General features: G+C 40.8%; 2 protein-coding genes across 2 annotated transcripts; both read left to right on the top strand.

Annotated features, from left to right (window-relative positions):
* Positions 1 to 1,633: 1,633 nt before the first annotated feature.
* hint2 (histidine triad nucleotide binding protein 2) lies at positions 1,634 to 6,804 on the top strand. The gene is made up of 5 exons (XM_083785062.1): positions 1,634 to 1,751; positions 3,139 to 3,276; positions 3,422 to 3,526; positions 3,968 to 4,040; positions 5,445 to 6,804. The coding sequence occupies exons 1-5, from the start codon at positions 1,656 to 1,658 to the stop codon at positions 5,534 to 5,536; spliced, it is 504 nt and encodes a 167-aa protein (XP_083641188.1). The 5' UTR covers positions 1,634 to 1,655; the 3' UTR covers positions 5,537 to 6,804.
* An 865-nt stretch (positions 6,805 to 7,669) lies between these two features.
* Positions 7,670 to 25,890, top strand: LOC310872730 (long-chain-fatty-acid--CoA ligase ACSBG2-like). The gene is made up of 15 exons (XM_083784787.1): positions 7,670 to 7,809; positions 11,742 to 11,809; positions 12,700 to 12,794; positions 14,415 to 14,656; positions 15,700 to 15,788; positions 16,092 to 16,212; positions 17,494 to 17,574; positions 18,060 to 18,209; positions 19,360 to 19,527; positions 20,515 to 20,696; positions 21,644 to 21,877; positions 23,266 to 23,483; positions 24,003 to 24,142; positions 24,237 to 24,480; positions 25,068 to 25,890. Exons 2-15 carry the CDS (start codon positions 11,751 to 11,753, stop codon positions 25,151 to 25,153), a joined length of 2,109 nt encoding a protein of 702 aa, XP_083640913.1. The 5' UTR covers positions 7,670 to 7,809; positions 11,742 to 11,750; the 3' UTR covers positions 25,154 to 25,890.
* The last annotated feature ends 701 nt before the right edge of the window (positions 25,891 to 26,591 follow it).

The following is a 26,591-nucleotide window of genomic DNA, read 5'->3' on the forward strand; positions in this document are numbered from 1 at the left end:
GAAGGCAAAATATTCAAAATGTTATCATGCCTTTTGTAGCATCTGACGTGTTAAACTAGGGGGTTTTCATGATACTGAATCCATTGCAAGCATTAGTTTTGTAAAATAAAAAAAACACTCATTGGGCTAAAACGGCCATGCCCACTTGCCCAATTGAGCTGACATCATCACATTTGTGATGACGGCAATGGCCGTCACCAGTGGTGGACAGGTTTCTAACTTTCTGAATTGCCCACAGCCCTCCCATGAGACAGACGTAGAAAGTAATTGTGCTATTTTATCATGATCACTACTAGTGATGACCAATTATAACAAGATTCCTTTACAGGATTTCCTCACTGGTCAACAAAAACACCTTGAAGACCTTAACAGGAGCCCTCATAAAAGGCTTCTTCCACTATGCATGCACCTCTTGGTACCACAGCACCTCAAAGGCCCTTAAAACAAGACTCCAGACCTCCCAAAACAAACTGGTCAGGCTCCTAATTGGCCTCACCCCCCGAACCCACCTCACCCCTGCCCACTTTGACAGGCTGGAATGGCTTAGGGTCGACGACAGAGTACAGCAATGGGTCTGGTCCACAAGATTCGATACACCACCAAGATACCCTGGCTAAATACTTCCTTAATGTTAACCAAGTCCACACCCACAACACCAGAGGGAGTGCAACAAACCATGTACAACCCAGATTCGGCACAAACAAGCTAGGGACTAAATTATTTTCGCTCCTATGCCACCAAAATGTGGAACACCCTACCAAAAGTCATTAAGACATGCGAATCCCGGCCTTGACTCCTTCAAAACCGCTCTCAAACGGCACCTACGGACGGCTGCAATTTGAAACTGGCCCCCGTAAAATCGGAATCCCTCCCCCCCCCTCCCTCAGTCTGTAGGCTATATGTTTCTTTTTTACCTCCTTGAATTCCTGTTCCGTTCTGTTCTTTGGCTATATAGAAGTGTCTATTTGTACGTCTCTAAATGTTTTGATGAATTGAACAAGGTGGAATGCTTTATTGGGTCGTCCACTCACATTTAACAGTCTTTGTATTGAGTTGTGCTTGAAATGTACTGTAATTCTGCAAACTGTTAATAAATATTTAAATCAATCAATCAATCAAAAGATAGGTTGAAAAGTGGTGAAGTGGTCCTTTAATACTAATCGTGATCATTATTATAATTATAATAATAATTATTATTATAGGCCTAATACTTTTTTTAACGTATTCTTAGGGCCGCGTTGATAACTTTTATAGCATCTGAACATTTTTTGGACTGGTGCTCTCGGTCCTTCCGGTTGGACGTCACCAGATTTAGGGGGAAGCGCACGTTTTGTTTCTTGAAACAGCCCGGAGTGCGGAGTTTTCATCTTTGGACCATGATAAAACCAGATACACCCCCCACACACGCACGGGAGAGGAAATTAAACGAAGTAAACACCCCATTTTCTTCAAGACAACTGTGACTTCTGGTTTTGCTTTACAGTAGAGTTTGCAGTCAAGACTTTATATATATCTATGTTTCAGTAGTATGTTTGCAGTATCATAATGATTCCTCGTGTAATTCCACGGACGCAGTTCTTCAGGACCAGCTGTGTGTTTGTCCGTCGTGCACGTGGAGCAGAGGTACCGGTTTAACCGTAACCTAAACTGTACTGATGTGTTCCTTTTTAATAACAATAGTAATACACCTGCTGTTTTCATGGACTGGCGCTGAACACTGTAACCCCTTGTCGCGTGGATCAGTCATACAGGTATACAAGTCTGTGTTGTTGTCCACCAGACCACCACAAAGTGCAAGTTTGAACAATGTTGTGAAAAGTGGTAAGATCTGCAGAAATTAAGACTCGCTCTCTGCATAAAAAAAGGATTGGTTGATGTATTAACGGTTTGCAGAATTACAGTACATTTCAAGTACAACTCAATACAAAAACGGTTAACGGTGAGTGGACGACACCATAAATCATTTACACTTGTTTACAATAGGGCCCACCAAGACTCCTTTAGACCGAGACGTCGACTTAAGAAGATATAATTTATTTGTAGATGCTTATAATAAAGTGGTCTGTGCTAGTGTGCTCATAGTAAACTATAGTTTCGGTCCGATATGGGAACTTCGTCAGAAAAAACAAGTTGCTGTTGCTTGTTGGCCAGAACGTTCCGACCTGTGGCAGATTCGTCTGGTTTGTGGTTTCCAGGCTACTCTCATAGAGCTCCAAATCAACTCAGCTCAGGTGCTGGGAATTAGCCTAGTTGATTTCATCACCAATGCAATGGTCGAGCGTGGTCTGCGTGGACATGATAAATCTGTACATTTGAATTGAAATCATGAAGTAGGCCTACATTTCACATAATAAACTTAACATTATTTTACAATCACCTTTGAAAGCTTTTTTTTAACAAACAGTTCATCATCATCATCTAAGATAATCAAAGTACATATTTGTTATTCAATAAATCAATACAGACTGATCTGTTATTAAACTAACTGGTATAAAGCATCAAAATATGCTGATGTACCAAAAATAAAGGACTCATTACTATGCAGAATGGCTATTCAGAATAACGTTACTGAATTAAAAGGATTGATTCATGTGTTCATCACTTTAATATTGAATCGAAATACAGTTTATTTCTATGGCTGAGGCCTGAACAATAAAGTATGATATGATATTGTACCATAATATCTTTGTTCAATCTATGTTTGATATTAATTAGTCTGAATCTGCAAAGTAATAACTTGTAATAAATATGGTCGAGTAAAAAGTACAATATTTTAATCTGTAATGTAGTGGAGTAAAACTTTAAAGCAGTTAAAAAAAAAAAAAAGTAGGCACCACTGGATTGATGTAGCTTTCCATTTGTATTTTTAATCAACTCAAATGTTCCACAGAGTAATTGTATTATCTGCAGCTGTTTGGTCTTGTGGCCATAAGGACTCTGTGGTTGTTACCAGTCTAAGTGCCCTTATTTTATTATATTGTATTTATATATGTATGTACTGTATGTTTGTTTTTGTTTTTTTTAAGTAATTTTGTATTGTCTGATGTATTATGTATTGTTCTGTTGTATTGTCTGTTTGTACAAAAAAAAGAAAAGTGCAATAAATATATTGTTTAAAAAAAGAAAAATGTTCCACAGAGACAGTTATGCACCAAAAGTGAGGAGGTGTGCCTGGCAGAAGAGGCAAGTAAGAAGTATGGGTCCCCAGCTCCGACCATATTTTCCAAAATAATTGACAAAAGTATTCCCGCAAACATCATTTATGAGGATGACAAGGTAAGCAGAATAGCAGTAAGCATCAAAAACATATTAATATGCACTTTTCCCCCCTTTTTTTCAATGTGTTCCCATGTGGAGTATCAATAGTCATCAATACTTGCATGTTTTACGAAAGTTAATTGCTTCTGCTTGTGTTTATCAGTGTTTGGCTTTCAGAGATGTCAACGCCCAAGCCCCTGTCCATTTCCTTGTCATCCCAAGGGTTCCTATTCCAAGAATTAGTGAGGCTAAAGATGATGATGCAGAGGTTATTATTATCATCATTATTATTTATTTATGTGTTTATATTTTAACCCATTGCGGGAACCCCTTTTGGTGTTTTAAAGCATTATGTTATACTTTAGAAAAATAGCAGATCTACAAGCTCATAGCTTGGCACCGAGTGCAGCGCTATGAACTTGTAGGTCTGCTATTTTTGAAAAATCGTGAAAATGTGCTTCAAATCTTTGAATATATATTATTACAGAATGAACATTTTAACTAAAATCTTTGCTTCTTTCGACGTCAGGCTAAATGGGTTAAATACAACTTTTTCTTCAGTGATTATTATTATTATTTATTTACCCTACTTTGTAATTTTTATTTATTTACCCTATTGATCACTGTCCTCATTTTAATTTGAATATTTACTATGCAATGCAGACCTATATAACATATTATTATTATTATTCTTTTTCTCAACCATTAGCTCTTAGGACACCTCCTTGTTGTCGCCAAAAATGTAGCCAAGAAAGAATCTTTAGAAGACGGCTACAGAATGGGTAAGTTGTTATTTCTAGTTGTGTGTGTGTGACTGGAGAGGGAACTGTTAAAATAAAAACAATAATCAGGTTTTTACAGTTTACAGACATTAATGTGAATATAAATTCACATTGTATTATATATATTTTTGAATTCACTGTTATGATTACATTCACACACAACGTGAATTTCTGTGGCAATAAAGCATCCACGGCCCAGGCCGTAGCGTAACGGTCTGGGCACCGGACTGGTGATCCAGTCGCGGTGTGCCGCGGGTTCGACTCCCGAACCGACACGGCCTTTACCGCATGTCATCCCCCCATCTCTCTCCCGTTTCCTGTCAGCCTACTATCTGTCCCTTAAAAAATCAATAAAAGGCGTAAGCCGCAAAAAATAATAATATAAAAAATAAAAATAAAGCATCCACATCTTTATTGGGAACAAGGTTGATTTTCTTTTTAGAGTCCACATCGTGAATAATGTGTATGATCAACCTGTATGAATGAGGCATCATTCATAAATCAGGGTTTCCTGGCCAATGTTGTTGGCATGGCGCTGCGCCATGCTTGAAATAAATCGCGCCATGCCAAGCTGTCAAAAAAAAAAGGGGGCTAGTGAATCATGGTGTGTGTGTGATATGAAATGTCCAGTACCTCCCCAGTGCCTCCCCAAGTGCCACCCCAGTGTCTGCCCTGCAGTGTCTGCCCAGTGCCTCCCCAGTGTCTGCCCAGTGGCTCCCCAGTGTCCCCCTGAGTGCCTCCCCAGTGTCCCCCCAGTGTTCCCCTGAGTGCCTCCCCAGTGTCCCCCTGAGTGCCTCCTCAATGTCTCCCCAGTGGCTGCAGTTTCTCCCCAGTGCCTCCCCAGTGTCTGCCCAGTGCCTCCCCAGTGTTTCCCCGAGTGCCTCCCCAGTGTCTCCAAAGTGCCTCCCCAGTGTCTCCCCAGTGCCTCCCAGTGTCCCCCTGAGTGCCTCCCCAGTGTCTCCCCAGTGTCTCCCCAGTGCCTCCCCAGTGTCCCCCCAGTGCCTCCCCAGTGTCCCCTCAGTGCCTCCTCAGTGTCCCCCTGAGTGCCTCCCCAGTGTGCTGCCCCTGAGTGCCTCCCCAGTGCCTGCCCAGTGTCTCCAATAGCAATACAAAAGCAATAATACAAATTAATCTTAATTTATTAATCTATTTAATTAATCTAATTAATCAAAAAATTTCGACGCGCGCCAGAAGGTCCCCCCGTGCCCAGCACCATGCCAAAGCTTTTTCCTGCAGGAAACACTGATACATTATTTTGATGGGAAATATTTGGCATTTTTGTATTGTTTATTCGAATCGTCACCCATAAGGCCTTGAAAATACTATATGAATTGAACGAAATGGTCCATTTAATTTTCAATTTATTGCACTCTCAAGGATGGGTGTTTTTGTTGTGCTCTGCAGTGATCAATGATGGGAAGCATGGTGCCCAGTCTGTGTACCACCTTCACATCCATGTCATGGGAGGCAGGCAGATGACATGGCCTCCAGGATAATTACCTCCATGTCTGTGAGTGTATGTAGAGACACTGAATCTGCTCTGTTCTCTGTGTATGCATACTGTAGTGTACTCTGCAACATTACATATATTGTTATTTGTGTATATGAATTATTCATGTAAAGATTGATTCCTTTCTTGTTGGTGTGGTAAAGTTGTCACACTGTCACATGTATTATATTCACAACTTAAATTTGTTCACCCGATTCACTGTGCGATGAAAATCCAGTTGATGAAATCTTTCCCATGAATGCAGAAATATTACCAAAAGTCCAGGTGTAATAATCACACCTGTCTTGTGTAGTGTCAACAAAACAAATAAAAAAATATTATGAAAACTTAAATTATGGGCTCCAACCATTTTCCATCACAACATGCATTAATTCATTCTCACATTCCTGTGTTTAAAGTTAATTTATGATGAAACATACCAATAGACCACTGAAGACCTGACATCGCACACACCATACACCATGGTGTATGGTGTGTGCCCATTGCTTGTTGTCTTGACGGAGCATGACATACTTTAGTGGCGATATTGATCTCAGACCCGGAAGTGTAGTTTCAAGACTTTTATCTCAGCATTAATTCAATTTTCTCCAGAAACAGGCTGTATCAAATATTAATGAATATTAACGTTCATAAACGATGCAGAGCCACCCCCCTGACAGAAAAGCCCGGATGATTTGTTTATTTTTGGAATAGAGCTTATATGAGGTGATCTAGACTTCCCTGTGGGGATTCGTTTTCAACACAAGAAATAACCCCATGAACCAGTGGAATAGCACGCTCTAGTGGCACTGATGTCAGACTTCAGTGCTCCATGGCAGCCTAAAGAGCCGTCCTGAATGGGTTAATATTTCTGCATATTTGACTCTGATTTCAGAGCATTCTGATATCTGTTAATTTGCTAATATAATTTTCCAATTTCTTCTTTTGAAATGCATTCAAATTAATGTTAACTCATCCCATGTGTAAACATGATTATAATCTTGTTTTGTTACACGTAGATGCATGACCCTAGTCCAGAGTAGGCTGTCAAAGAAGGTACAACTATTGACTATATGACTACATCTGACCATCATTTTTATCATAAAAAAACCAGGCTTGTCAGTTTTTACTTAGAGTTGGTGCATTCTCACCTCTCACCCAGAGTGGCCAGTCAGATTCCGGGGTGGCAAAGGTCGCCCCAAACCAGCCCCTGGTCACACCGCTGACTGCATGTCATCAAAAGTATTTTTAGTGAATTGTCCTACCCATTAAAAAATACTATTAATTTTACTGAGAATATATTACAAATTAAATTGAACAAAATAGACCCTACAGTTCATTTGGTTCCATTTTGAGGTTTTTACTGTGTTCTCTGTAGTGTTGCTTCCATTGACACCTGTGTAACTTAACTACAGTGTTTACCCATGGGCCTTACAGCTGGCACGCGTCCCACACACTAGCGTAGCCAAATGACTCTCGCCAGGCATATGGGGTGACCATGTGCTACGACTAAATAAGTGACCTTGCCGCAAATGATCTAGGTTACTGTCACTTGAGACCTGGGTTGAACTTTCACCTGTATTTACCACAAAACAATTTCACTCGCCTTTCCACAGCCGTCAGACAGACAAACACCAGCTGGTGCCAGTCAAGCCAAAGGATTAAATAAGACCTTGAATGGCATTTAAAAACATTTTATATCCGGAGCGGAAAGTAAACAAAAGAAAAAGCATACCCCTAACATCCGACCCTATTATCTAAATATTGTTTATGTAAGTGCTGTAACTTGCACAATTGTCTAACCGCATTAAAACACATATTGAGGGTTAAAGTCTCATTTGACCTGATAAACACAAGAGTTTATCTGGCTTTATGATCTATTCAACTGATATGACCAGCTTGATAAAAGTAACAAAGTAAAAAGAAACGATGTGTGCTGGTTCTTTGGTCTCTGGCGTCTTGAGAAGGTTACCTTTGGTCAAGTTGTGTTGGTGGATCTTTAACCGGTGCGTTTGGCTTCAGTAGGGGAGCATAGCATTACATAAGTTTCCATGACTCTGGGCTGACCCCCAGGTGGGTGGGTGTGAACTGTGAGTGAGTGAGAGAGAGTGGGACTGCAGTCACCTCACACTCACACAAAGCCCCCTATAGGCTGATCTGTTCCTCCGAGGCGACAGTTGCTTGTCCCGTGCCAGGCAGGCAGAGGTTGATCCACAGTACTGTCCACCTGCACCTGTCAAGTTGATGTCATTCAGCACCGTCTCTTTACCTCTGCACAAGGTAGGCAATACTATTGTAATTCTATGACATTTTGAGGTTGTTCCACTTAACAACCTCACTTTGTTACTTTGTACTTTCCAACCTAAGGTGGAAAGTACATTTACTCAAGTCCTGTACTAAAGTACAATTTTGAGGTACATTTTTACGTGGGTATTACATTTTTTTATATATACTTTATACTCTTACCTCACTACATATCAGGGGCACTATTTTACTTTTTACTCCGCTGCTTTGACAAAATATTCTAAGTACAACTCCATGATACATTGCAATGCCATTGTAGATCAGATTTTTTTATTCTTAAAGCTTTGACAGATTTTGAATATTTTATATTATACTGTATTAATGCCAATACTTGTTTTGCTTCATTCCATGTTCATGTGATGCTTATGTTTTCATCATTTGATGTAGTGTTGCTGGTACTGTAGTTATGCCAGCAGTGCACGTGTAGTCGTGGGTGTACTAATATTAAGTCTGCAGTGGCGAGAGGGTTTCAGACAACGGCTGACCTTGTAACATTATGTGGAAACCTCATAATCCTGGTACTTTTCAGGATGAAAATGCATGGACACAGTGAGGGGCATTGTGCTCCGGTGAAGTAGTTACTCAGAATATAATGTCCTGAAATGTCTTTTTGCGTCTAATTGACAAGGCTTTACTTTGCTTGTTATGTTTAACTTTATAGGCTGTATAGTTGCAGTTAATTCGAGTGAGGGGGGGTTTGGGTTTCACATGTCTCAGTCTCTGGTATCTTAAATGTATTTAGGACAAACACAAATGACCTACATATGCAGACACAGGTATGAACTTAAGTGAGCAGCTCCCTCGTGTTTTATTGTTTGGTCAACAGAGTCACATTCATTCTTCAGAGCCCCCCTGCTGCTGCCAGGGGGTCTAATTAAAAGCTAAACAAACACTGTAACTGGTGACTGCGGAAGCGTGTAGTTTCGCACTGTTGGATGTTATCTTCTGGCACAGACTGGAGTATTGTACAAATTGCTGGAAAACTATACTATACTATTTCAAATAGGACGTAAGGGCTTTCATTACTTTGTTAAGAACCCAATGTTGTCATATTAGAATATTTAACTACATTTTAGCAGCGTCGTTACCATAACCACTTATAAGCCTTATGTTATACTTGCAGAATAAAAAAGAAAATAGTGAAAAATGTATTATGAATGACATGCTCCAAATAGACAACTTCAACAGTGGTTGAAGGACAAGTCTTATTCCCAAATAATATGCAACCTAGCCTGAATCAGGCATGTAGCCTACAAAAGAGGAATTTGTCATTGTGAAGGTCGGTGAAGAGCTCTTTAAAAGCAGTTTGCATAATGCTGAGCGAAGACTATTTTATAGCCTCTTCATATTGCTGCACTGTAGTTTTGTAGTTGAATGAACTTTGCCCCACATAAATCTTGACCACACTTATCTTACTGTAAGTGTATATTTATTACAGAGGTCAGATTCACTTTCTTTGTCTACAGCTGTTATCAAATTAAGCATGATGTCAGTTAAAACATATATCATTAATTTGTTGTAACTGACATTTCATGTTATCCCTCATCTTATGCTGAATTGAACTGATTAGCCTATTTTGTCTGTGCAGGTTGTAGTGTTTCCACAGTTGCTACATTTGCCCACTAGATGGCGCGAGTTTACTGCGTCATAAAAACATTTAAAACAGCACTATGTATCTTTCCTCTTCTACCATGGATTTGAACCTGGTTTCTGCAAAGTGCTGCAATGTTTACCATTGAGCCGGCTTGCTTGCTCAGGGGATAATGGGATGGGATGGGATAAAAGGGGTGGCCATAGCTGAGTGGCTAGCTAGTGAGCAAAGTGCTGCAATGTTTACCATTGAGCCGGCTTGCTTGCTCAGGGGATAATGGGATGGGATGGGATAAAAGGGGTGGCCATAGCTGAGTGGCTAGCTAGTGAGCCCGCCTGGGGAGCCACAATGCCAGAGCCCCTGGTTGTCCCAGGTACGATTCCAGGCCAGGTCAGCAATGTCAATGTGTGTCCCTGAGCAAGACTCTTAACCCCTCATTGCTCCCCGAGCGCCATAGAATCCAATGGCTGCTCAATGCTCCTAGTTGTTGTAGGATGGGTAAAATGCAGAGGACGAAGTGTGTGTGTGTGTGTGTGTGTGTGTGTGTGTGTGTGTGTGTGTGTGTGTGTGTGTGTGTGTGTGTGTGTGTGTGTGTGTGTGTGTGTGTGTGTGTGTGTGTGTGTGTGTGCAAGCCAGCATCCACCTGGGTGATGGCAGACTGCTGGGAAAGCGCTGGTGCTTTGGCATGGGGGGTCAGATCAACATAATGGAATTAATTCTGTAGCCTACTGGCCATATATGGAGCATGTTTGATGAGGTCAGATCAACATATAGAATGTCAGAACAGGTCAGCTCCATATATGGAGATCTAAGGGTGCCAGCGGGGGAAGTGTCTTGAGTGTATAGGGTTTGAGGAGGTCTGGCCATATTTGGAGTGTGTCTTGAGAGTACAGCTCAGCTCCATATATGGAGATCTAAGGGTGGCAGTGGGGGCAGTGACTTGAGTGTACATGGTTTGATGAGGGCCCAGGTAGGGCCGGGCCTTAATTTCCGGGCCTGTTGAGAACTCAATTTCATCGGCTGCCAGGTGCGGCTGCACTAATAACTTTGGGGCCTAGAGTCTAGAGTCTAGGGTCTAGACTCAGAGTTTAAATGGACAGGTATCAGTCAAAAGGGAGACATTGAAGAGGAAGGACGGGTGGGGTGGGATCAACATATGGAATGTCAGAACAGGTCAGTTCCATACAGTATATGGAGATCTAGGGGTTTGAGGTCAGATGTAGAGTTGCTGGCCGGCTCCATATGCAGATCTAGGTGATGATGCAGTCTTCTCTCTGTATGGCTATCCAGGGATTGATGAGGTCAGTGTCATGATCTTCATATATGGAGATGCCCATATATGGTGGCGTGACTTGTCACAAGGAATGACCAATATATCGAGGCGTGATGTCACGAGGTGTGACCATATGGAGGCTGATGTCACGAGGCGTGACCATATATGGAGGCGTGACCGACCGACTGACGGGAGATGCGGCAATAATGTGACCAAAAAAAGCCACCAAGGAGTGGGAACTATTTTACTATTCTAAATTGAATCTTGACCATTAGGTCAAAATTCGTGTCCGATCCTGTGTCTAGGTGAGAAGTGACCTTTGACACAATCTAAATGTCAATAGAAAAGCAGGGAGCCAAAATACAACCATCTCAATTGTATAAGTTATATTGTATTAACATACTCTACCTTACAGATTGGACAACATTTTATTTTATTCATTAAGAAATGGTTAGGTAACCTCACAAAAAACAAACATGCAGTAATTCTGGTCTCTATACTCTACTGGTCTCTATTCCTTTCCACCTGATGGAGTGGAAAGGAACTGGTTGGAATCATTTTAACCCCTCTATCCATATTTTATACAATAGAAGATGTACAAGTTCAATTCAATCATATCAATTTTGTGGGTCCTTGACATGAAATGGTTTGATAAACCGCTATAAGGTTCATGTCCTTAAACTAACCTCTCTAGACGACATTGTTTGGGTGACTGATTAGAATCTCTCCGTGTGTCAGTGGGACAAAGGTTATTATTGCCCTTTCAAATGGCCCAACATTCTCTGGCATAACGTCCAAAGTTTCAACACATGATGGAGCCATAGGGCTGGACGCAGCACAGTAGTAGTGATTATATTGACACGACAAATGCCATCAACAGTGAGATGTTGCAAGCAATGACCTCTCTGTGAATGTCTGTGTCATATAAATGTTGCGGTTTCATTAGGAGCAAGTGATTTGTGTGATGAAACGGCTGTGAAAAGGAATCTTGCATGCATATCTAAAACGGCACCTGATCTAAGCTTGCTTTTCCACTTATTCAAGCACTAGAAGATGTCTGACGAAGAGCACTCTGTTATCAGCGACGGCATCCTGGAAGATATCACTGAGAGGTATGCGACCAGATAGCATTTCACATCATGTGCATGAAGAGCCAAGAGTTTTGACCCTTTCAAATGTGCTGTAGGTGACATGTTTGTGAAAATAATGTAATCGCATACGTATATTGTGTTTGTTCAGTAATTTCAGGGGCCTCTTCAGGTTTTTTCTTTAGTAAACAGAAGTTCCATTTTCCAATCAGGAGAGAGAAGTCATACAGTATAATGTAACAAACAAAGTGATGAAACAAACATTGAGCAGACAAAATTGGAACTGGAAAGCTTTCAAATTGAAGCTGATAAATGGGGTCTCGTATCTCCCCTGACTCAATGAAATTGGTGTCACACCTGAAAATGTATTTTTTCTTTTTGCTGGAGAGACCGGGATAAATGATTGATGTCAGAATTAAAGAGGGTTTTTTTGTTTTGTTCCTTTTTACAAATACTTTCTGTTTTAACCCAAATATATTTACAGCATCTTTAAAGGGATAGTTCAGTCAAAAGTGTCTTTTGAGTCCTACCGGATACTGGTCATCAAATTATTGGGTTAGGAATGCAAAAAAAACGAAGAAATCACTGTGAATTCAAAGCTCCATGGGGTGTGTGATTTTGGGGTTGAAGTATCCCATTAAACTTTTGTCATTAAGACTTTTAGTCCTCTTAAACCCCAGTGTCCTTATGTTAGGCATGTTATTATGGGTGATTGTTTTTAAAGAATGTGTTAAAGAAATAGCAACTTTTGCTATATGTCATATGGCAAAGTAAAAAACTGCGTTTAAGTGACATTTCCAGAGACATTGTATCTTTCCAGAATCATGCGACCTCACTGCAGGCAATTTGTTTAATAATGGTGGTCTGACATAAACAAATGTTAAGATTTCAAACCTTTTCAATGTACATTACAGCATAACTACCCTAAAGGTGTCTGCTCCACTCGCCAACGGAGGAGTCTGCAATTCAGCAGAGACCGACACGCAACAGGCTGAAGTGACACCGAACGGTAGGGGTGCATTGCAATAGTTAATCGATTGAATCGAATAATCCACTAATAGCTCACAATTAAATTAAAAGCTTTGTATTGTGAGCATCAACTATTTTCACTATTTGTGTACTACACCATTGTGAAAAGTAGATAGAATATTGTTTACGTGGTTACGTAATTGACTTGTTGAAGTATAAAACATTTAAAAAATATAGATTTTTGATTATTAGATTAATCAAATTTTTCATTTTATTCGCTAGGGTAATAATCAAGGGTTGCAGCCCTAATTCGACGCAGACAAGAAGTCTTCCAAAAGTCCACACAGAACCAAAGACACATACAAATATGTCCATGTTGTTTGATGATGATAATAGTATTAGCAGGTTGGTGAAAACTGGTTTTGTGTACTTTGAAAGGGTGCAGACAGTAGAGGTAATTGGAGAGCATGTATAATATTGTCACTGTCGGGCAGAAACCTTGTATTTCCATATTTTGTATGCTTTTATCCCCATAAATGAGTATCTATTTAATACATCTTCTTATGACAGTGTGGCGCACATGTAGTGAAGATTGCCGATCTACAAGATTAGCTATTTTATACCATTTGAACTTTTTTTGGTCATTTTTTTAAAATGTTTACCTATAACTGTGTATAATAAAGATGCCCAAAAGATGGATACAATGTAGTTATTATATAGTAATAAGCTTTTACTGAGATATTTATATAAATAAATAAAAACACAGACGGCCTTAAACACCTTACTTTCAACCTGGGTCCTTATTTAAAATAACCTGTGTTCCTTTTTCCATTTCTTGAGTGGCAAGTTTTGTAAATTTCCTTTCGCCCGAGAGTGACGATACTATGCATTTTTCTGACTTCTATCAGAGGGCTCTATCTACAGCACAGTATCATGCTGAGATCTTGAAAAAAGAAAAATAGAATATGTGGAAACTAATTTGAGTGAATTGCCTTTGCCAATGAAATATCACTCTTTCTTATAGTATTAAAATCCTTGACATTATTAATGTGCTCACTGTAAGCCTTATTCACTGCTAATTAAGTTTTTCATGCCTTTGATTTAGTTTTTTCTTTATTGCTCTGTAAAGCACTTTGAGCTGCATTTCATGTCATGGAAGGTGCTATACAAACAACGTTGTATTATTATTATTATTATTATATATGGTATAACCATGACCTTTTGTCATCGTCATGCTAATCTCTGTCGTGCGTATACTGACTGGCTCCAGATCATGTGGATCTTTATCCATTGTGTCAATGGTCCTGAGTCCTGACCAAACCTGATTGGTTGGTAGTGAGGTGCATTCCATAGCTTTCGTATCATCTCGCGTAACCTGAAACAAACCAGCCCCCGGCAGCTCTAAAGGACCAGAAATTCATGCTGTGAAACAGCCCTGCTGAATACACACCCACAAGGTGGAAGCTCAGCATATAGACATGTCTGCAGCCTTCAACTGTCCGTGCAGTCTTGACTCTCTCTGTCACTTGTAGACTTGACTGCTGTTGTGTTGGTTGTTGCGTTAGTAGGACTTTATCAGGCTTCTTTTTGCTGATGGCGGGTAGATGCAACTGCTGTGCTCACGCCGAACCTAAGGCGATCCCTCTTCCGAATGTTGCAGCGAGTCTGAGCCCAGCCGATCAGCTATGGAGCATCACCAAAGACATTGGAGTCAAGTTGAGGATGGAGGGCTCCGGTCTGGGGTCGGAGACCGCGGTGAACTGCCACCAGATGTTCCTGGAGACGGTGACCAGTTACGGTGACCACCCGGCGCTGGCCTTCAAGAAGGAAGGCCAGTGGGAGACGGTGTCTTACAGCCAGTACTATGAGCAGTGTCGAGCAGCTGCCAAGAGCTTCCTAAAGGTAGGATTGTTCCCAGTGCTGGGAAAAGTTTTTAATACAAAGTATCAATACTGCAACGTAGAAATGATAGTTGCAAGTGAAAGTCCCGAATTGAAAATGTACTTGCGTGAAAGTACAAAGGTTTTGGCATCAAAATGTACTTAACGGACCAAAAGCAAAAGTATACGCATTTTGCAGAATGTCCCATTCCAAGTTTTTAAATGCCGGTATATAAAGATCTACAAAGTAACTAATAACTAAAGTGTTCAAATAATTGTAGTGGAGTAAAAAGTACAATATTTGCCTCTGAGATGTAGTGCAAATACCTCAAAATTGTACTTAAGTACAGTCCTTGAGTAAAAGTACCTAGTTACTTTACACCACTGATTGTTCCTCTATATTTAGTTCTGTATATTGGTCAACTTCTTCCCCTGTACACCAAATCTCTTTGCTGAAAATAGCTTATCCACAAGCTTAGGTGAATGTTCCCAGAACAAGGATGCTAGTGTTCTCATGGGAATTATTACACACGTTATTTAGTTTATCTTATTTTTGTACAGTTCTACATTAGCATGGTTTCTGCAGCTGTGAGATAAATGCCTTGTCTTGGGATTAAGTAGTCTTTCCTATGCAATGTCGTCGTCGTCCCTGCCCCCCATATAAACATCATCAAAGATTGATGTCATCATCAAGGATTTAACATCAAAGATTGAACAATGACATCGATTTTCTGTCATTCGTGGTTCTTTGTTCTTCGGCAGCTTTTTCTTTTACGGTTTGAGTGTTTACATAGTTGGACAGAAACTGCGTTGATCCCTCATAGTAATTTCCTTCGTGGTGTGAGAATGGGACGGCTGAAAGCCAACACTTGGGTGTGTGGGGATTTTGACAGCTTATGTTTCTTCTCTGGTTTCATGGTCACGTCCGTGCCCCGTGATGCGGGGTATATCTCCTGAAGCATGATGTAGGTCAAAAGTTACCGAGGCATGTGCCGCGTCTAGTTAAAAATGCATTCAACTACAACAAAACGAAAACACATCTTAACTCCTCGTGTCTGTTTGTAGTTGGGACTGGAACGCTACCATGGTGTCGGGATTCTGGGATTCAACTCTCCTGAATGGTTCATCTCAGACGTCGGCTGCATCATGGCTGGGTAAGAAGATTATATTTTCATATGTAGTGTTAGGAGGACTGCAACTATCGATTATTTTCTCTTTTTTTTTCTCTCTCTCTCTCTCTCTCTCTCTCTCTCTTTCTTGCATTTAAAAAATATATATCTGCCTTAAATCTGCCTTTGTAGATGATTACAGAACACATTCTACTGTATCGTTACTGTGCTGGCAGATGCATGAATGAACCACTTGAACCCGGTCCCTAGATCCCCAGGGCTCTATACTAGGCCCCCCTCCTGGTTTCGCTGTACACTAAATATCTTCTCTTGATTGGTGCTGTATAGGGGCCTGGCTGCCGGCATCTACACCACCAACTCCCCCGAGGCCTGCCAGTATGTGGCCCAAAACTGCGAGGCCAACATCCTGGTCGTAGAGAACCACAAACAGCTTCTCAAAATCCTACAGGTCAGGAGACACACTCCCACTAGTTATAGTGATATGATGATAAATACTTTTGTTTTGCGAAAATATCATTCAGCCTTTGACTTCAGTGGCTCCATTTGGAAAGAATTGGTCATTCTAGCAATGATCATGGTGATATCAGAGAGAGAAGAGTCTCTTTCTCCTTACTCTGGTTGACTCATCTAGTATTGTGTAGCCAGATGACCAGAGATCTCGTCCACCTACAGATACTGTACATAATATGGGACATCTACATTCAGTGAATGAGCAAAATGTGGGTGGAAGCAATTTGTATAATATGTAAAAACAGACTTTAGGGCGGTCCTTAATATCGGGATGATATCGGGGTTGGCTTTAAAGGCAGCAGTTGTAGGTTTGATAGCACTGGTTATTATTATTAATTATTGGATCAAGGCTCAAGAAGCAACAGTTTTATTTGTCACTTACTACAGTACAAGCAGTACAGTACAAGCCGCAAAATGTTGGTGGGACCTGTTCTGCAGAGCTGTGTTAAGATAACAATACACCAATAACAAAGCAAAACAACAATAGATTTCCCCAGAGGTATCAGTAGGCACTATAGGCAGGGATCTCTGATCATCTGGCTGAAGCGAAACTACCAGTAGTCACCCCCATCAAAGTCCCATGATCCACACAATATGAATAATGCACTGCTCCTCCTATGTGAATGAATGGCTGGAAGAAGGGTGGCGTCTGCTTGTCGGGAAAGGATACAGGAGGGCTCGTGTCACTGTCTTCCAGTTCCAAATATTACATTACACTAGTTAAGCTGCTTTATCACTTTAGGGAACTAACACGAGACAGAATTAATCATTTCAATTCAATCGCATCATTTCTTCAAAAAATTACATAGGCCATTAGTTTAAGAAGATGACGATTTGCAATAATATGTTATGTTAATTATGGGATTGGTGTACATTGTGATGTAGATGCTGAAATTATATATCATTCAGCCATAGATGAGGTAAATCCTCAAACCTTTAAAAAATCCAGACCCATATAGACCTGAGGCCGATTTTAAAAACGCCCTCTAAATAACGCACGCACGCACGAACGCATGCACACACACACGCACACACACACACACACAGACACACACACACAGACACACACACACACACACGGATTGAAAGGTAAAAGGACGTAGGGCTATGTACAGTATGTTAATCGGGTCAAATGAACCCAGAGGATGTCAAGTATGATTGATTGCACTTCATTCACCTTCACTGTGTAAATTACTCATTCCGATCCGTGTCATTTCAGGTTAAAGATCAGCTACCTCACCTGAAGGCCATAGTTCAGTACAAGGATGAGCTGCAACAGAAGCTCCCCAACTTGTACACGGTAGGTTTTATTTTTGACTCAAGTTTGGAACATTGCCAGACTCTGACGAGAGGTTTGCATACGGATGCATACTATCTGTGACGGCATCAAAATGCCGCTGGCTGATGCATACTACTGATGCATACTATCTGTGACTGTCATCAAACGTTTAAACTGTGTGTTCTCGTCACAACAGCACAATTGGCAACGCATTGCAAACATAACTCAGCTCGGTCTGAGGTGCCCTGGCCTGTACTAAGCATTTGGTTGAATTATTATATTGTTTCTTTAAAATAGATCCAGAAAAGTGTTTTATATTAGTTATTGTTTGTTATACAAGCTCACACCATTTAAAAATGTATTTACAGTTAAAACTGGCAAAAAGTCAGTCAGTCGGTACTACAACACATATATTAGTTTTTATTTTGTTTTAGGGTTTTTTTGCATCTAGTTTTTGTTATTTAACTATAATTTGATATACTAAGCTGACTTGTGTGTCTATGCAGTGGGCAGAGTTCATGAAGTTGGGTGAGGACGTCCCCGACTCGCAGCTGGACACTGTGATCGGCAGCCTGAAGGCCAATGAGTGCTGTACTCTCATCTACACCTCTGGGACCACGGGCAACCCTAAAGGAGTCATGTTGAGCCATGACAATGTGAGTAACAAGACAATCACCATTTAATACAGTATGTTTCATGAAATTATTTTAGGTTTACTGACTGAACTAACAATCAGAGATGGGCAGTATTTGAAATACATGTATTTGAAATACGTATTTGAAATCCTTTTTTGTATTTTGTAATTTGTATTTCGCTGGGATGGAAGAAATGAGATGTATTTTGTATTTAGATACATTTTTTGACCCAGTATTTGTATTTTGTATCAAAATACATTTTCAATGTATTTTGCCCATCAGAGATGGGCAGTATTTGAAATACATGTATTTTAAATACGTATTTGAAATACTTTTTCTGTATTTTGTAATTTGTATTTCGCTGGGATGGAAGATGTATTTTGTATTTTGTATTTAGATACATTTTTTGACCCAGTATTTGTATTTTGTATCAAAATACATTTTCAATGTATTTTGCCCATCAAACAATTCAGCTTTTTAATTGATGCACACCGTAGGCCGATTAAGACCAAGTTGTCATATTGATAACTAGAAGAATTTAAGTAGAATTAAATGAAATAAAATAAAATTTGATCAAATGAGAACAATGACAAAGTGAATGGCAACGCTCGTGTGGTGCAGGGGTGATGCAAGTGCTGCAAGTACCTGCCCCCCATTGTCTAAGGCCCGAGTCTGGTGTCAAACCACACCAAAGCAATTCTTTGCCTGTTTTGTCACACCAATGCAACTCCTTGAACCTGCCATTGGGGATACTCCTACGGGCTAATTATTGACGCCTGTCAGCGGGGAATGTTGAACAAGAGGAGTGGGATGGAAGTGCTATGCCTTTCCGGTGCACGGGGGTTCAGGCCAGTTTGTTTTCGAGAACAACAATATGTAACTAACTACAGTAGCAGTGCTAATTTTGTTGACTAAGACTAAAATACGTTTTTTTTTTTTTTTTTTTTTTTTTTTTAAACAATTTCAGATGACTATAGGACTATAAACTAAATGGTGTGTTATTCAAAAGACTAAATCAGAATTTGCTGTCAAAATTAACACTGCTACAATAACTAGACGGGTAAGTATTAGGTTGTTGAGAGCAGATGGAAACGGCCGTTTCTGTCAGACCACTTTGACTGAATAATGGGCCAGACATTAACTCCTCTCCTGCCCCTTCATTCATATGCAGATCACCTGGACCTGCTTCCAGGCGGGTTCCTCCCTGGACCTGAACTACGGCGAGGAGGTGCTGGTCAGCTACCTGCCCCTCAGCCACGTCGCCGCCCAGATCAATGACATGTGGATCTCCATGAGGTTTGCGGCCACCACTCACTTCGCTGAGCCGGATGCCCTCAAGGTAAGGCCAAGGTCAACAACACGCATATCCTAGCGGTGCACTGCTTCTCAAACGTGGGGTCGACAAATCTGTTTATCAAATCTTGTTTAACCTTCTATACAATTTACAATTTAGGCATTTAGCAGACGCTCTTAATCCAGAGCGACTTACATTAAGCAAGAACAAAAAAGCATGGGAATACATCACATAAAAAGCATTTATCATGAAACATGCGTAAGCTAAGAAAGTAACAGTGGAATATCTATATAATGAAACTATACATATAAACTATACATATATACTGTACTACTATGCTATACATATGTACTATGACGTGCTATGACTACATACAATGCAATTATAGTGCTGTCTACATAACATGCTATAAGTCTGTATCAAAGTCTACAGAAATGCTATCTAAGGGGGTAGGGTAAGTGCTATGGGCCATGATGGAGTCTGAAAAGGTGGGTTTTCAGACTACGGCGGAAGATTGGTTCAAGGTTCAAGGTTGGATATAGGTTCAAGGTTCAAGAACGAGTACGGAACGAAATGTGTTTACTCAGGTCCTGGTCAGGCAAAAAGATAAAAAACAATACATCTAAAAATAACACTTCATAGACATAAAACAAAGCGTGCAAAAAAGCAATTGCACAACCAGTGTGACGAGGCACACAGGTGTATCATGATACAGTGGCACCATACTGTTATGAATTGTCTTTACATTTACTATTGTGTGCACTCAATACAAAGGCAAATTCTGTACCCCAAAAAATATATATTTTGATCACTTTCAACTTGGCGTTATAGACAAAAATGCATAAAAAAATAAAATAAAATAGCAGACCTACAAGCTCGTAGCGCGCCACTCGGTGGCGCGCTATGAGCTTGTAGATCTGCTATTTTTCAATAGCTAAAGCATAACATAATGCTAACACCAAAAGGGGTTCCCGCCCAATTTTCTTTTAATACGTAATGGATACCTAATCATATTGTAATGTATGTCCTCAGGGCTCCTTGGGGACCACGCTGAAAGAGGTGCGGCCCACGTCGTTCCTGGGCGTCCCCCGGGTGTGGGAGAAGATGCAGGAGAAGATGAGAGCTATCGGTGCCAAGTCATCTCCCATGAGGAAGAGAGTAGCAGACTGGGCCAAGTCCATAGGGCTGCAGTACAACTACAGTGCCATGAATGGGTGAGGCATCTTGGGCAGAGTGCAATAATGTCAATAAGATTGTACAATGGTTTGAATGTTACAGCTTGTGTGTTTATGTTACGTTTGTCAGTAATGTACTGTCACACTAGTAAAGTATACTGTAGGCCTATAGAGCGTCACAGTCCCACCCCCTTTCATGACGACGCCAGGCCCAGGAAATTATTCACAATGCATTTTTCCCCTAGACATTTCAAAAGGTATTTATTTAAAGACGGTTACGCCGCGGACAAAGCCAACTCGAGTCGTGACAACTCAAATAATTACAAAGAAGAAAAACAACAAAAAAGTGTTGTAACCTGCCGTTTTATTCTTCTTTCTAATTATTTGTTCGGCCCAAAAAATTGTGTTTGTTGTCATGATTTGTCACGACAAGAGTTGGCTTTGTCCGCGGCGTAAAAGTCTTTAAATAAATACTTTTTGAAATGTCTATGAGGAAAATGAACGGAGAATAATTTCCTGGGCCCTGGTAGGGGACTGCGACGCTCTATAGCGTGATTCGTAGTCAATGGGCTAAACATTCCACACCACCAATATGCTCCTAAGACCTGGGGCTGATTCTACAAATGCCTTCTAAATCAGTCCTCACACATTCAAAAATGTTCAAAAGAATGTTCAAAAATAGCAGATGTATTGTACAAGCTCACTTGTACATCTGCTATTTTTGAATAGCCAACGTAAAAATCTAAAGATGACACTGATGCTGTGTTAACATGACACAACAGTATATTTGGTCGGTATGTTGGTTGTAATGTTGTAATCTGACATCAAGAGTTAAATTCCTCGTTGATTTGTATGCTAATTTCACAGTCCCCAGCATCATTATTCCCTTCATTGAAGACAGGTGTGTTAAATTCCATTCCCAGTAATTTATGTAAAAATCTGACTTCTAGACTTGGGTGTGTGTATTTGTTTGTTTCGACTGACAGGGAGCACCAGGTGCCCTGGGGCTTCATGCTGGCCAACAATCTGGTCTTCAAGAAGGTGCGCCAGGCACTGGGCTTGGACCGCTGCAGGGCCTGCTTCACGGGGGCTGCTCCCATCACCAAGGACACCCTGGAGTACTTCATGAGCCTGAATATGCCACTTTTCGAGTTGTACGGCATGAGTGAAAGTTCAGGGCCGCACACCATCTCCTGGCCTGACAATTTCCACATCCTGAGGTTAGTGGTGGAAGCACGCAAGAGTTTTGACATACGTCGGATTACTTAATGGGCCTGAATATGCTGCTTTTCGAGTTATACGGCATGAGGGAGAGAGAGTAGGGCCGCAGTCCCATCTCCTGGGTTGACAATGACCACATTATGAGGTCAGACTCTGTATGGCTTTCAGCGGAGAGGATGAAGCACTCAGATTTTGTTTTTACTTGCACACCTTAAACGTTGAGAACAGGTGTGCAGGACAAAAGGAATGTCCACATGCACAACGAGAAAAGTCACTGTCGAGAACAATGTTTCGATCCTTGGACGCAATTATAACAGCGAGGTGCAACTCTTTGTTTATGTAGGCTTCCACGTGTGCAGCTCAGGGAGCAAAAAGAAAATAATTCGCATGAAAGAATCCTGAGGATTAAAATCTGTATTTTTAAATTAAAAGAGGTCCTAAATCACATATTGTGCATTCAGTATAGTGCGTGTCAGTATAACGTTGCTTAGAAGGAAGTCTTAAACCCATTAAAGTGTGTCAGTAAAGTGCAGATCAGTTGACAGCAGTTTAACAGCTGCTAGATAAAAAACTCTGCCACTGTCTCTTGTTATGGCTCATGATGATACTCCGGTATCGCTTGCCAGGTTGAAGGTGTGGCAATGGTTCGAGCAGGCTGTGGCTGGGGTGATGTCTGTCCCTGATGATACTCTCAGCCTTGGCTACAGGACAAACATACAGAGCCGTAAAACTGCAGGAGTATTGGCGTCAATATACTTGCAGTACCAAATTATACAACGTGTAGCGATAGATCTGTGCCGACTGATGCACCTAGTTGATAACGCAGGTGAAAAACTTTGAGGCTCGCACTGAATGCTGATTAAACAGATATGAGCAGTGGCTCTGAATGCTGATTAAACAGATATGAGCAGTGGCTCCGAACACACAGTAGAGAAAACTATGATCTGCACTTCGATATGGTGTCAACTCATTCTGTCTTTGCTTTAAATTGGTTTTAGTTTAACTTCTTTATTGTATACAGGGTATTTGTCAGGGACAAGACAAAAAAAAGTCGGAAGAAATATGGTGTAATAAAAACTCATCAAAAAAGAAATCATTTTCAGTTTAATCTACTAGAGCTACATCTCTTATCCACCCCAGATACTAGACGGGGGCTAACTAAGGACATTTTCTTTGTGATTTGAGTTTGCTTTAGTTTGGTCATCTTAAAATAAAAACAATTTCCATCGTGACTAAAAGTTATGCGACCTCTCCTCCTTTCTGTTCACGTTTATCTCCCATGGTCAGCACTGCAACACTTAGTTGACTTTCAGTCAACTAATATTTTTTAGTAGTTATTTCATTTAAGTTTAGTCAACCCTAATAAATAACCTTGGTCTTTGCACAGCTGCGGGAGGGTGATGAAAGGCTGCAAGACGAAGCTGGACAAGCCTGACACGGCAGGGAACGGGGAGATCTGTTTCTGGGGGCGACACGTCTTCATGGGCTACCTAAACATGGCCGACAAAACGACAGAGGCCCTGGACGAGGACGGCTGGCTGCACTCTGGAGACCTGGGCAAGCACGACAGGAACGACTTCCTGTACATCACGGGAAGAATCAAGGGTAAGGGGACGTCTTCACGGATGTTGTGTGCTGTGGGGTTTCGAACCCCATCCAGACCTGGGGGTAAGGGGACGTCTTCACGGATGTTGTGTGCTGTGGGGTTTCGAACCCCATCCAGACCTGGGGGTAAGGGGACGTCTTCACGGATGTTGTGTGCTGTGGGGTTTCGAACCCCATCCGTCAGACCTGGGCTGCATCAGAGCCCATTATGTGGGCAACCACTCGGCCGTCGCAGATGTTGGTGTGTTTTACGATATTATGCAGGACAACTATTTGTGTATGAGCATGTTATTATAGGTGAAAATGTTTTTTTTTTTTTTTTTTAATAGCAGATGCACAAGCTCGATGCGTAGATCGGCTATTTTCACAGCGTGCCAAATGTCCACAATAGTAAATGTCAAGCTGAAACTGGCCGCATAGTAAACTGCTGCCAGGACGAGCATTTCATGTCAAATAAATGGTGGTAAAGAAGAGAAATGCAAGACACAAGAACTAAAGTGGCTCATTGTGTTTGGACAGAGCTGATCATCACAGCAGGTGGCGAGAACATCCCACCGGTTCCTTTGGAGGATGCCGTGAAGGCAGAGACGGCCATCATCAGCAACGCCATGCTGCTCGGTGACCAGCTCAAGTTCCTCTCCATGCTGCTCACTCTCAAGGTACACACTCTCTTACATATCTGCTGCATAGATACAACTACTAAATAAGTCACTAGAATGGCCCCCGTTAATGACCCTTCTCTCTTTTCCATAGTGCGAAGTGGATGACAACGGTGAGCCCACGGACGATCTGAGCCCCGCGGCACTTGCCTACTGTCAACAACACGGCGTCATAGCAACCAAGGTCTCAGAGATCATACTCAATAAGGAGCCGGCGATCTACAAGGCCATCCAGGAAGGCATGGAGCGTGTCAACGCCGTAGCTCCCTCCAACGCCCAGAAAATCCAAAAGTGGGTCATCTTGGATAGAGACTTCAGTGTCTCTGGCGGGGAACTGGGTAAGTTATTGAATATATGTATATAAAATAGGACTTAATTGGTTAAAGGAAGCGGGAAGTGAAAGCATACAGTGCCAGCCAGAAGTTTTTAGCATTTAGTAGCATTTCATTGAACATTGAATGAATTACCTACTTTGGTAGTCAAAGACAGTGAGATAAGACTTTGTCTCATGATTTTGTTTTGTGCCAAGCGGCATTCCATTTGTTTCTGTTACTAGACCATCACATGTTGCCCTCACCTCATTAAACCGCTCTGGTGGCATTTTGTAAGCGCCAGGGTTTGACTTTTTGCCAGCTGTCACATAACAACAGAGAGAGAATTGACACTAGGGCTTTCTATTACTTCTATTCTATTACTTTTTTGATTCAATGATTCCTCGAAAAAGTAAGCACTTTAATTATATATATTTTTTAAATTGTCTATATAACCCCACAATGCTGATTTATCCCCACTCCATGTTCACGAATGCAGCCGTTCTCACGTTCTCTCGCATGGGCACTCCGCTTGCGCACGCAAATATTGTTTTTGTTTAATAATTGATTAGTTCGATTAACTGTTAATATTTCTTCCCTGTTTGTCTCCTCAGGGCCCACCATGAAACTGAAAAGGCCCTGTGTTGTGAAAATGTACCAGGAGAAAATAGACCAGCTGTACTCGGTGAACCAGGAATAACAAACAGTAGCTGAACAGGGATTGTAGGGCAATGGTGAACGAGAACAAAGGCCAACACTGCAAAGAAGCCTGCATGGCCTTGGCTATACATAGCACCAAGCACCTCCGACCTCCGTGTATATTCCAGCATGTAAAAATACTATTTAATGTTGATTTTTTTTTTTTTACTAAAGTAAAGAGGCCTGATCACGATAATGTTTAGCTTTAGTTGTGCCGTTAATGATTGAGGTTTTTGTAGACAATTCTGTGTCAATCTTCCCTTGAACTGGAAGCAACACCTCTTGATATACAGTCCAAATCACTATTTAAGTTGTTGTAAATGAAATATACATGACTTAAAATGCACTTTCTGTAAATAAACCACATATTCAAAGCCAAATTCTGCCATCTACACTAGCGTACACATATAAACTATAAATAACTGGAGAGACAAATTAAACTTACAAGCCTCTTTATTATATTTTTGATGTAGCAGTATCTTTGTATATTTTTGCAGTAATAAGTACGATCCTATTTTGAGGAGCCATTCAGACATTGCTTTGAGTAAAGGGAGTTTAGTTGGAAATGAACAACTATTGCTGTTATGTATTTAAGAAATATGTGTAATCTCAACAAGCAGGGGCAACGAAAGTGCCTCAGTCTATACTGTATGTACAGTTTGAGAAATATTTAAATGTGTATTTTTCGACGCATGTTCTGTAAAATTATACTTTGTCAATAAAACAATAAAACAATAATTAATTTCAGGAAAAATATGTAAAATGTGCTTTTACTATACGCTAACAGTAGTGATGTGAAGTGTAAATACATTTGACATTCTGATTACAGCCTTTTGGAGTGTTCAAATGTTTCTCCACTCAAGCTAAAAATAAAGACACAGATCAACCCTTAAATGATTAATTAGCCCATAATTATCGTCATTACCAACAACACCAGGAGTGAACAAGGGAGTAATTAACAGGATGGGAAATACCCAAGCCGGTCCCCCAGGCTAAATGCGTCACCCGGCACCAGCAAATTCCACTGGTTTCCTCCTTCACACTAGTGGTTGTCAAAGTGGGGTACTGTCTGGGACCCCAGGTGTCGTTGATTGTCACAGGGGGTCCCCCGCTAATATGTATTAATAGTTAGGAACCAAATGGACCCTATACTTACTGACAGGTCTGTATTGTATAATTTGCTACTATGGCTGTGTGTAGGAACAAGCAGTCAAAGCATAAGGCAACACAGGTTTTCAAACTCAAAGTCTGTTTCATTTAAAAAAATTACAAATAATTAACTAAGGATTCAACAAAACAGGTTATAGCCAAGGGCCCTTAAGAAGTCAACAAAACATAACTGAAAATAAAAAATAATCTGTAACCAAACAGGAAGTGAACTCAAGTAACAGAAATAATATAATGACGCCTAATGGAGACTTATATAGTGGTGGACCAAA

This window comes from Protomyctophum parallelum (genome assembly GCF_964188405.1).
Source record: "Protomyctophum parallelum genome assembly, chromosome: 15".
Classification (NCBI taxonomy): domain Eukaryota; kingdom Metazoa; phylum Chordata; class Actinopteri; order Myctophiformes; family Myctophidae; genus Protomyctophum; species Protomyctophum parallelum.

Coding starts and splice junctions, on each gene's coding strand:
- hint2 (XM_083785062.1), top strand. CDS start 1,656: ATGTGTTCCTTTTTAATAACAATAGTAATACACCTGCTGTTTTCATGG. Junction 1,752..3,138: donor CGCGTGGATCAGTCATACAG/GTATACAAGTCT, acceptor AATGTTCCACAG/AGACAGTTATGCACCAAAAG. Junction 3,277..3,421: donor TCATTTATGAGGATGACAAG/GTAAGCAGAATA, acceptor TGTGTTTATCAG/TGTTTGGCTTTCAGAGATGT.
- LOC310872730 (XM_083784787.1), top strand. CDS start 11,751: ATGTCTGACGAAGAGCACTCTGTTATCAGCGACGGCATCCTGGAAGAT. Junction 18,210..19,359: donor TCATGTTGAGCCATGACAAT/GTGAGTAACAAG, acceptor ATTCATATGCAG/ATCACCTGGACCTGCTTCCA. Junction 21,878..23,265: donor GACAATTTCCACATCCTGAG/GTTAGTGGTGGA, acceptor GTCTTTGCACAG/CTGCGGGAGGGTGATGAAAG.